The sequence below is a fragment of the Cuculus canorus genome, chromosome 9, assembly GCF_017976375.1.
Source record: "Cuculus canorus isolate bCucCan1 chromosome 9, bCucCan1.pri, whole genome shotgun sequence".
In the NCBI taxonomy this organism is placed as follows: domain Eukaryota; kingdom Metazoa; phylum Chordata; class Aves; order Cuculiformes; family Cuculidae; genus Cuculus; species Cuculus canorus.
In genome coordinates, this window is record NC_071409.1 from 15,808,300 (window position 1) to 15,819,004 (window position 10,705).

The following is a 10,705-nucleotide window of genomic DNA, read 5'->3' on the forward strand; positions in this document are numbered from 1 at the left end:
GGGGGCTGGGGAAGGAGAGGTTGGTGCTGAGGGAGGGAGGACCGGGGGTGGGGGCAGAGGCCAGGGGGCTGGTGCGGGGGGTTCGAGGAGCCGCGTCCCACGGGCAGCCGGGCTGCGAGCGGGGGCCCGGGCCGTTGGCCGGATCCGGTTGCGGTTCGGGGCGTTGGGAGGAGGTGGCCCGTGGCAACAGCGGGGACTCGACGAGGAGTCGCCGCGAGCCGGGTCTCCGCCGTGTCCGGTGCCCGCCCCGCCCCGCGCTCCCCGCCGCCAGGTGGTCCCGCCCCTGCGGCCGGGGCGGTGCTGCAGCCTCTCCGCCCGGCACCGCCGCACCGGGCAGGCAGCGGGCGGCATGAGCGCCGCGGGGGCCGCCCCCGGCACCTTCCCCCGCCGCGGGCCCCGCACCGCCGGGAGCAGCCCCGAGCCCGGATCCGCGTCCCCCGGCGGAGAGGAGGTGAGCGGGGCAGGGGGGCCCCGCGCGAGACCGGGGGGCTCTGTGCTGATTCTTGGGGGGGTGCTCGGCAGGGAGTGGAGCTCTGTGCCGAGCCTGGAGGGGCTCCGTGCCGGGGGGAGTGCCGGGGAGCAGGGGCTCCCTGCCGTACCCGGAGGGGGCTCGCGGTGGGGGGGGTGTCTCTTGCCGGGGGGCTCCATGCAGGGTAAGGGTTCCGTGCCGAGCCCGGGAGGCTCTGTGCTTTGGGAGGGGGGTTCTTGCCCGGGGGGTGCTCCGGGAGGGGCCGCTCCTTGCCGGGGTGTGGGGGGGAGCTCCGTGCCCTGCATCGGAGCAGGGGGAGCTCCGTGCCGCCCCGGGACTCGGAGGGGCCCGTGGGGGTGATTGGGGGGAGGTGGGGCTGGGGGGGGGGCTGTGTGCGTGCGTGTGTGCTCGCGGGGCGCTTTGTGTGTGCGGGGGCTTCTGGGTGTGAGTGTGCAGCGCTCTAGGTGTGCGGGGGGGTGGGGGGGGGGACGGCTTACTATGTGCCCGGGGGGGGGCTCTGTGTGTGCGTGGAGGGTGGAGAGGTGGCGTGTGTCTGTGTGCACGGGGACCCTGAGCGGCGGGGCGGCGGCTTAGTGTCTGTGTGTGCCGGGGGAGGCGGCTTAGTGCGTGTATGAGTGTGCCCGGGGGGGCCTCTGTATGTTGGGGGGGGGGGGTCGCGTGCGTCTGTGTGCACTGGGACCCTGTGCGAGGGGGGGCGGCTCAGTGTGTGTGCGTGCCTGGGGGGGAGATGGCTCTCTGTGTGTGTGTGTGTGTGTGTGTGTGGAACTATCTGTGCCTGGGGGGGCTTTGTGTGCATGTGTGTACACGGCGGGGCTGTGTGTGTGTGTGCTGGGGGGAGATCCCTGTGTGCGAGGCTCTGGGTGTGCAGGGGTGGCTCTGGGTGTGCACGGAGGGGGCTGTGTGTGTACTAGGGGGTAAGATATCTGTGTGCGAAGCTCTGGGTGTGCAGGGGGGGGCTCAGTATTTGCAAGGGGGGCTCTGTGTGTGGAGGGGGGGGCTCTGTCTCTGCCCGCGGGGGCTCTGGGTGCGCGGACCCCTCGGGGGCTGCTGCGGGCGGGGATGGTGCCCTGGGGAGGTCCCGGGGGAGGCCGAGGGGTGCGCGGTGCGCGTGTGTACGGGGAGGGGGGGCGGCTGTTGGAAGGCGCGTTCCGGGCGGGACGGAGGGTCCCTGTGCGGGGGGTCCGTATCCCCCCGCTGCCGGCCGGGGAGGACCGGGATGGCGGCGCCATCTTGGGAGCCATCAGGTGGCGGCGGGGACCGGGACCGCCCCTGCCCCGCTGCCGCCCCGCCGCCTCCCGGGGTCCGGTCGTGTGTGCGGGTCCCGCTGGTTTGGCCTTAGAGGGAAGGGCTGCATCTGCCCAGCCCGCAGATGCAGGTGGGGCGGGAGGGATGCTCGGGTGACCTAAATGTTACAGTTTGGGTTGAAAGGGATCTTAAAGCCCACCCAGTTCCAATCCCCCTGCCGTGGGCAGGGACACCTTCCACCGGATCAGGCTGCTCAAAGCCCCATCCAACCTGGCCTCGAACACCTCCAGCGAGGGGCCATCCACAGCTTCCCTGGGCAACCTGTGCCGATGCTTCACCACCCTCATAGTGAAGAAATTCTTCCTTATGTCTAGTCTAAATCTGTCCCTCTCCAGTTTATACCTGTTACCCCTTGTCCTATCACTACAAGCTTTTATAAACAGTCCCTCCCCTGCTTTTTTGTAGCCCCCTTCAGGGACTGGGAGGTCGCTATAAGGTCTCCTCAGAGCCTTCTCTTCTCCAGGCTGAACAACCCCAACTCTCTCAGCCTGTCCTCATAGGGATGGTGCTCCAGCCCTCTGATCATTTTTGTAGCCTTCTCTGGACCCATTCCAACAGCTCCATATCCTTCTTATGTTGAGGATTCCAGAACTGGACACAATACTCCAGATGAGGCCTCACAAAAGAGGAACAGAGGGGCAAAATCACCTCCCTCAACCTGCTGGCCACGCTTCTTTTGATGCAGCCCAGGATACGGTTGGCCTTCTGGGCTGCAAACTGATATGAAGTTCCTCATCAATCAGCACCCGCAAGCTCTTCTCCGCAGGGCTGCTCTCAATCACGTGTGGAATTTATGTTTATTATGTGCTTGTGTGGTTGCCTGTTGGTCCAGGGCTGCCCACTGGGGTTGGCTGTGATGCTTTGGCTCAGGTAGGGGTATCTGGGGGGATTAATGGACACGTGGTGTTTGTTGCAGCCGTTGCAGAAACGACAGAGAACCGTAGAGGACTTCAACCAGTTCTGCACCTTCGTTTTGGCCTACGCAGGCTACATCCCCTACCCTGAAGAGGTAAGAGGTCTCACTTGGTGCTCCTCTAAAAAAGGACCTGTTCTTCTGTGCTCCCTGCTGTGTGCAGACCCAGCTCCCAATTCTATTGGAGAGTTGTTCTCCATCCCCTTTCTCCTTACCCCAAGTGTCTGAGCTGTGGTCTCCTGTGCTAGTCCTACGTCTTCCTCTCTTGCAGAATGAGCCCTGCACCCATGGAGGCAGCATGAGTCCCCAGAACAGCACGGGGAGCACTCAGGACAGCGATAGCTGGGCCTCGTCCCATTCCTCTGACTACCATGTCCTGATGGACAACGGGAGGAGCAGGAACGCTGTGGCCAGGGGTCCTGTAGATAACAGCCTGCTCATGAGCTGCCCTGCCTTCCCCACTGGTTTCTATGATGTCCGGCCCCAGCAAACCAAGCGGAAGAAAACAGCAGCAAAGAAGCTCATTTTGGAGCCAAAGGTGGAGAAGAGGGTGCCACTCAGCACAGGGAAGGGCTTTGGGGCAGAGCAGGATGGGGTGAAGGAGCTGGCTGTGCTGGAGGGGCAGGTGTCTCCTGTGAAAGAGCAGCTCCTGGAGCCCTCCCTCAACCCAGCTGGGGACCCCCAGCCCAACTCTCTCCATGAGGAGCTGATTAAAGAGGAGAAGGACTGGATGCATGGAGCGCAGGGGACCGAGAAGCCAGCAGGAGATGATCCTCAGCTACAGGAACATGAACCCTGCTCTGGAGGGAGGAAAAGCCCCAGTTCTTGTAGTACCTTGGACCAAAGCGAAGGGGATGATGCAAGCCGAGGGAGCTCCCAGCTTAGTGGTGAGTGTCCAAGGGAGCGCAGAGGGCCCTGTTGTGCTGTAGCCAGTGCTCCCTCAGCTGGAGCCACCCATACTGGCTGCAGGAAAGGCTTCTTGATGGCCCAAGCCTTTCCTAGAACAAGAGTACTCTGGGAGGACTGAAGAGCAGAGGGCAGGGAGCTGGCCTTCCCTTTGGCTGCTCTGTTCTGCAGAGCGACTGGTCCAGGCCTGAAACATGTCATACACATGTGGGGTGTAAGGTTGCATTGCTTATCTGTTCTTTACTTTTTTCTCCTTTTTTCCCCCTTTTACAACTTCAGCAGTCGAATTTGCAGCAGCTCCCAACACCAAAGCAGAAGGTGAGTGGGGGGGCTTTCCCATTTAACACTGGTGGAACTGGCTAGTCTGGCCACAGCTGGAGCTGCAGCTGGTAAGGTGGTTTCTGACCAGTGGCTGTCTCTCCCTGACCAGATGATGATGCCTGGGATCTGATCACCTGCTTCTGCCTGAAGCCCTTCGCAGGGAGGCCCATGATCGAATGTAATGAATGCGCTACCTGGATCCACCTCTCTTGTGCCAAGATCCGCAAATCCAATGTGCCTGAGGTTTTCATCTGCCAGCGATGCCGCGATGCCAAGCAGGAGATTCGCCGCTCGAACCGAGCTCGGATGGTGCCCCGCAAGCGTTTCTGTGACTGAAGCTCCTGCAGAGCAGGAAGGCTGGGGGTCCCCTTTTTAAACTGAAGACTGTAGCCCGGTTTGGCTAGACAATCAATGCACAGAAATGGCAGGGAGGGTCTGGGCTGCGAGGCTGGACTGTCTTCCTTGCACTTCTGACACCTGGAAGCTGACGCATGTCCTCCCTGTGGATCACGTTGGCCACGGAGCTTGGTTATTCCAGAGGAGTTGGCGGAAGAGGAGGGTGGTCCAGCTGCACACTAGGTCACTCTAAAACATCTCTGTCCTTGCACAAAGCTGGCTTAGTACCTTTCCTCCAGGGCAGCCAAGGAGAACCTAGTCCTAGTAGTTTTTCTGTGGTGTGGTGGAAGCTTACACTTATTCCTCTTTATTTTCTCACTGTTTTCTTTTCCCTGCCTCAGACCATTGGATGGGCTGCAATGGCGAAAACCTGGTGACCCAAGTTCTCCTCCAGCAAGTAGGCATGGCCCAGGCAATCTCCCTCCATGCCAGGGTGCCACTTTCCAGGGTGTGAGGAGAAGGGACAACAGTCCTGCTGATGCCTGAAGTAGACTGGGGCTCTGTTCTTGGAGGTATTAGTGGAGCCATCCGTCATGACTCCATCAGCCTTGTAGGCTGCACAGGGAAGGCCCTTCCCTTGGCCCATGGTGCTCCTGGTTTCGTTTGCTGTGCCTGCAGCCCCAGGATAGTCTTGTTGAGTCAGGAGCAGCAAAGGCATCCTCTAGTAGATGATTATAAAGGGTGTTCTTGCCGAGCAGCCCTCCTTGGTTCATGTTCTCCAGTTGCACTGAATTTTCCTGTGTGAAGGGGGTCTGGGATTCCTAGTAGGAGACTGACTTTATCCTCAAGAGCTGGCCATGGCGGGGCTGGGAGCCCTTTAGAAGGGGAGCAGGAGAGTTCTTCGGTCAGCTTTCCATACTTTCCACTTCCAGTTTAAAACAACTGAAGCTTTTGCACCCTGTGGCCATCTCCTGCCCGCAGTGCTATCTGGTGGAGCGTCTGCTTCACCACCAGCTGGATACTGAGACATAAGCTCAGATGGAGCTGGGAGGACCTTGCCTTCCAGCACTCCCTCCATCACAGGAGTTGGTTGGGTTTGTTTTCCTGGACACAGAGTGAAATCTGATCACTTACCAAGAGTGGGCCTTGAGCTCCTTCTGCTATGCAACTGCTGCTCCAGAGACACGGGACATGCCCTCTCCAGGCCCCTGGTTAAGTTTGGCAGTGGAAAGTTTATTCCCCCCTCTGTCTCCTGTGTGCAGTGTGTGTCTGTGATCTCCCAGAGCCCCACGTGTACTAACTGTTGGATTTCACTCCTCGCAGCCCCTCCAAAGAGCCTGGCCCACGTGCCTTCTGCACTTTCCCTGGGGGACACAGACCCTGCTGTCCCGGTGACACTCAGCTCAGCCCCTGGTGTGCTGCTGCCTGCAGGGGGGGGAGTGGGACAGCCCCCACTTGCCAGTCCCCATGACTATATTTCTTAACTGGGTTCTTTCCTACTTGCACATCTGGTTACTGTTGGACCACAGCTGGGGGAGGGTGTGGGGCAGCCCCCTGCCACTCAGCAGCCCCCAGGCTTGTCCCTGTGCCTCTCTCCTCCTGTGGAAAGCCTGGGCCCCAAAAGTGCTTTATGTTTTTATAGTTACTTTGTATTGATATGTAAAATAGCAAATTCTGGTCCTTGCCCTGTGGAGTGTGGCTGGAGTCTTATGTATATAATAAAGTACTTTTGCCATAATGGTGGTCGCTTTGCTATAGTTTAGTGGCTTTGGGTCTGCCAATCCCTCTGGGATCCGAGTGTTCCCTTTCTGCTGTGGCTAGGAGGGCACCTGGTGTGGGGATCCCACCCAGCCCCGACCTCTGCCACCCCCTACATAAACTGCATAAACAACAGGGAACAAACACACCAGTGCATCTTGTATTTAATAGTGATTACCACCTCTCCACCCTGCCACGGGAGCTGTGTGGGCTTGGGGACAACCTCTTTGGTGGGCACCATCTTCCTGAGGCTTCAGCCATCTCTTCGGGAGCATCATGGATCACTGTAAATCAGGACCAGGTCCAATGGCTTGGGAAGGCTGTCCATCCAGTGTCTCAGGTAGGAAGGATGTCTGTGTGCCCTTACTGTGATTAAGGCACATCACAGCTCAAAAGCTGTGTTTTGCTCTTGGGTTCTGAAAAAAACTCTGGCTCTGTCTTCACTCTAGCATGGAATTACCATTAGTCCTGGCAGCAGTTAAGGTACCGAAGGATCCAGTTTTCTCCAGAAAGTAAGTCTGTTATTCCAGCACAGAGGCATCACTGGTTTCCCCCACAGATCTGGAGTTGTGCCAGCCTCCATCAGGCAGTGTCGTTGGGTCAAATGGGAAACACAGTGATGGACAGGATTGGGGACCAAGCACTGGCCTAGCTGGGGCAGGAAGAAATCACTGTGGGGGCCCTTAGCCAAGGCAGAGTACTACTGGTATGACATTTCAGTCCTGAGGCAGTTGGTTTGGGACAGAGGCAGCGAACGGGCCAAGAACAGCAACAAAACCAGGCATAATTTCTATGCTAAGAGCCAAAGTTGTGTTTGTGCAGCCAAGCAAGCATGCAGGTGGGCAAGGCTGGGGGGGTCTACTCCTCCTTGGCCCAGACAGAGCTGCCTGCCTTCTCCTCCAGGTGGGGAATCACTGCCTCGGTGTAAAACTTCTCCAGCTTTGGCACTGTCTGGCCCCAGAACTCAGCATCAAACTTCACAGGAGCCACGGCTGTCTCCTTGGTGGTGTGCACCACAAAATCGGCTTGCTGGAAGCCAGCAGCTGCCAGCTGGCACTGAACCTGCGTGAAGTAGGGGTGATCTTTCTTCAGGGCATAGGAATCCCCGTCCACCTGCAGGCAGAAATCCTTGTCCTTGCAGGCCTCACGCACGGTCCTGTTCCTGTGTTTGTAGGGACACTTGACCTCCAGCAGCCCCAGGGCCTTCCCCGTGGACGCCTCCTTGATGATGCCATCTGGGCTGGCAGCGATCCACTCCTTGTCCCGGTGAATGAAGAGCCCGCAGTCCTCCACCTGCACTGGTTTGCCCACTGCCTGTGACTTCAGTTGCTCGTAGGCCCGCACAGCTGCCTTCTCATTGCGGACCCCCCAGGACATGGCTGGCGTCTGCACCTTGTTGCTGGAGCTCACCACTGCTTTCAGATAGGACTGAGGCACCTCGTCCGTCTTGCCGTTGGCGAACTTGCTGTTGGCAATCCTAGGGGCCACGGAGGCAGTGATGCGGTTCTCCCGCCACTCGTACCACTTGGGGTTGCTCTGCTGGCCCCGGGTCTCCTTCTCCACCCACGCGATGTCCTGGCTCTCCAGGGGGGGCAGGAACTTACCTAACGCCCCACTTGGGTCAGCCCCAGGCTGCTTCTTCTGTGGATGTTGGTCAGAGCTGGCTGGACCAGCAGCTCCTTTGGTGGCGGGTGGCTTCTTTGGGGTTGCAGAGGACCTCCTGGCAGGTGTTCTGTGCTGGTCCCCAGCACCCCCTTGAGCTCCACAGGATGCTGAGGGTCTTGGTTGTGAGGAGTCCGGCTTTGCCCTCTGCCCCTGGCTGGTGCCAGCAGCCCCAGCAGCTGGAGTGCTCCGGGATCGGCTGCTCGCAGCCATGGCCTTGACCCGAGTGGCCGAGCTGGAAGGTGGTGGTGGTGCGGCGGCAGCGGTTCTGGAGGCAGCTGTGGCCGGCCGAGGGGATGACGTGCCACTGGGCTCTTTCCTGGGTCTCCCCATCGCTACGCGTCACAGCCTTGTGCTGTGGGTATGCAATAAAGTTTAATATGTGTCCTCAAACCACAATTTTCCCTTTCTTTGGTCCTCCCCGCGCCCACCCCGGGGTGCCGCATCCCCCATCCCCACGCCTCATCCCAGGTGACACCGCGGTGACATCCCGGCTGGTTTGGCGCCGCTGGGTCGCTTATATGCACTCCCCAATCCCCGGCAGCTCCTGCCCGGTGGCGGCCAGAGGACGGGGTAGGGCGGCACAGCGGGGTCCCCCCCCAGTGTCCGCTCCGCAGGAAGAGCGGAGGCCACCGGACGGCCGCGCCGCTCCCGCTAGGGGGAAGCAGCCGCTCGGGCATCCCCGCCCGCCTGGGATGTGCCCGGGCCTGCCCGGATCCCGGGCCGCTGCCTCTCTTCCTGCTTCCTTCCCGCATCAGCCCTTTCCCGCCGCCTCCTGCCTCCATCCCGCACCACCCCCAAACACCGCCTCCTGCCTCCATCCCGCACCACCCCCAAACACCGCCTCCTGCCTCCATCCCGCGCCGCCTCCCGCATCAGCCCCGTTCCGCCGCCTCCTCCCCGCCCGGGCCCCTCTCCCTCAGCCCCGCAGACACCGCTTTGCTCCGGACCAGCCCCCGCAGCCTTTCGGGACGGTTCCTCTTCCCGCTCCTCCTCCCCCACTCCCTTATCCCGGCCCCAATCCTGACACCGCCCCCCGCTCCCCTCCCTGCCCTCCAGCCTGGGCTGACCCGCTGGGGCCCGAGCGGCTCCGAGGGCCGCTGGCGCCGCCACCCGGGGAAGTTCCGGGCTCCCACGGGGTTCGGTGTTCGCGGCTCCGAGCTCCGGGGCGGCTGCCGAGAGGAGGAACCCTATCAGCCGCCAACCCGGGCTCTGCCCGCCCCGGCATCCCGGGAGGGGGGTGGCTAAGTCTGGGCAGGATAAGCGCGGACAGCTTTCCCTGCGTCTTTTCCAGGGTTCCCAGAGGTCTCCGTGAACCATCTCTCTCTCTTCTTGATACTGAAAACGCAGGCAGATCAATTCTCTAAGATTCGTTTAGGAGTTTTAGAAAGCAAACGTCCTTTATCAGGGCTGGGCCGCCCGAGGAGCGATCCCCATCGATGGAGTGCAGCGCCCAGTTGCTGGTTACAGAATGTGTTTCCCACTCACACACATATGGATAAACTTTCCCAGAAATCTTATGCATATTCTATTACTTTCCGAGGTCTAGTTTTAATGTTATCGTCAGCTTCACAACAGTCAAAACTCTTGCTAATTTGGAGCTTTGGAGCCTGACCTGGCATTTGAGATAGGGAAAGGCTGCAAACAGAGGTGATTGCAGCAGAAGAGACATCTGTTCAGCACCGATCGTATTTCACACGACGTTATCATCTCCAAAGAATGCACAGTGTCTGGAAAAACACTGTCTGAAAGAAAACATACTATCAGAGAGGCATTCTGTCTAACTTTGAAAAAAAAATATCATTATTGAGATGAAACTTAACGCTGCTTTAGCTTAAATAAAAACTATTCCTCTTCTTAGTAGTAGAAGTAGTAACTACTCATTTCATTTCCTACTGTTACGCCTTCCAGCCCCTCTGTAACTTCCTGCAGCTGGGCAGGCCCGTATCGCACAGGTTAAACCAAGGTGTGCCTGATTTTGACCAGGCATTCCCCTCCTCCTCCATGGCTACCCATCCTCAGGATCTTGTTTGATTCATGCTGATTAATGAGCAGCAGACAGCTGAACAGGATGCCCCTGCCCCTCTTCCTGCAGGCAGAGCCCCCCTGGCTTTCCAGCCCTCAGCTGGGTCTGAGGAGATGCAGCTGCTTCGAGCGTGGTTGCCCCCAGCCTGACACCAGCCAGGATCTCCTCGGGCTTCAGGTTGTTTCCTCCCTTAGCACTCAATACACAGGACTTATCAGTGACTTGGGGCCTGAGAGCATCTGTAAGAGCTTCGCAGTCCGTGCTGCCTCTAGCCAGCCCTGTCTCTGTGTGATAATTCAGCTCAGTAAACGCAGGACTGGGCACAGGTGACTGGGGGATAAATACCCAGATCGTGAGCAGTCCCTTGGGCTGTACAACAGCCACTGGGGAGGACTGTGTGGGGCTCTTGGGGTGCAAGAGCACTTAATGGAGCCACTGGGCTGAGCTAGGCCTGCGTTTGCAGGGTTTAATGCACTCCTTAGCTCGGCACTCTGCTGAAAAGCAGTGCCAAGCTCTCTGTGGGTCTGCTTGGCTGCGATGAGCTGCTGTAGCACAGCTGTGATGGTGCAGAGTGAGGACACGCATGCCTGCTGTCTGATGCTGATGTGAGTGCTGTATGGAGCAGGATGGAGCCCATCTACATCTCCCTGGGGCTGCTGAACATTGCTGGTGGGCTGGGAGAGGTTCGGCTGCGTCCCTGGTGCTGTGCACACTGTAGTTATTTGCCTACTGTAATGCCGGGACCGCAGACAGCATCTGACGCTGTGGGCTGGCTGAGCCCCATCACCTTGGCTGGTGGCACTGGCCCAGCACTCACATTTGGAGGCTTCTCTTTGCCTCAGCTTGGCCTAGAAACAATATCTCAGAGCAAAATCAAAGCTTGCAGGGTTTTCTTTTATGAGGCTGGAGCGGCTGCAGTGCTTGCCGTGATGATGGAAGCAGGAGCGCTGTGTGCCGCAGGCTGAGCGGATGTGCTGTGCTGCGCATT

The 10,705-nt window shown here is 59.4% G+C and overlaps 2 protein-coding genes across 5 annotated transcripts; one reads left to right on the plus strand and one right to left on the minus strand.

The window, feature by feature from the left end:
- Window positions 1–288: 288 nt before the first annotated feature.
- LOC104057865 (PHD finger protein 13-like) lies at window positions 289–6,021 on the plus strand. Its single transcript, XM_054074932.1, has 5 exons — window positions 289–451; window positions 2,712–2,804; window positions 2,980–3,595; window positions 3,894–3,932; window positions 4,045–6,021. Exons 1-5 carry the CDS (start codon window positions 350–352, stop codon window positions 4,269–4,271), a joined length of 1,077 nt encoding a protein of 358 aa, XP_053930907.1. The 5' UTR covers window positions 289–349; the 3' UTR covers window positions 4,272–6,021.
- Window positions 6,022–6,171: 150 nt separating this feature from the next.
- On the minus strand, window positions 6,172–8,884 carry LOC128853081 (uncharacterized). 4 transcript variants are annotated; one of them, XM_054074930.1, is made up of 2 exons: window positions 8,762–8,884; window positions 6,172–8,046 (listed from the first exon to the last, which is right to left on the minus strand). In XM_054074930.1, exon 2 carries the CDS (start codon window positions 8,022–8,024, stop codon window positions 6,888–6,890), a length of 1,137 nt encoding a protein of 378 aa, XP_053930905.1. In that variant the 5' UTR covers window positions 8,025–8,046; window positions 8,762–8,884; the 3' UTR covers window positions 6,172–6,887. The 4 variants fall into 4 exon arrangements, with proteins under 4 accessions (XP_053930905.1, XP_053930903.1, XP_053930904.1 ...); XM_054074928.1 differs by lacking the exon at window positions 8,762–8,884 and adding an exon at window positions 8,627–8,713; XM_054074929.1 differs by lacking the exon at window positions 8,762–8,884 and adding an exon at window positions 8,642–8,707.
- Window positions 8,885–10,705: the final 1,821 nt, after the last annotated feature.

Bases quoted from the DNA above. Each gene is read 5' to 3' on its own strand.
- LOC104057865 (XM_054074932.1), top strand. From the start codon at position 350: ATGAGCGCCGCGGGGGCCGCCCCCGGCACCTTCCCCCGCCGCGGGCCC. The intron at 452-2,711 runs GTGAGCGGGGCA...TGTTTGTTGCAG, and splicing joins CGTCCCCCGGCGGAGAGGAG to CCGTTGCAGAAACGACAGAG. The intron at 2,805-2,979 runs GTAAGAGGTCTC...CCTCTCTTGCAG, and splicing joins ACATCCCCTACCCTGAAGAG to AATGAGCCCTGCACCCATGG.
- LOC128853081 (XM_054074930.1), bottom strand. From the start codon at position 8,024: ATGGGGAGACCCAGGAAAGAGCCCAGTGGCACGTCATCCCCTCGGCCG.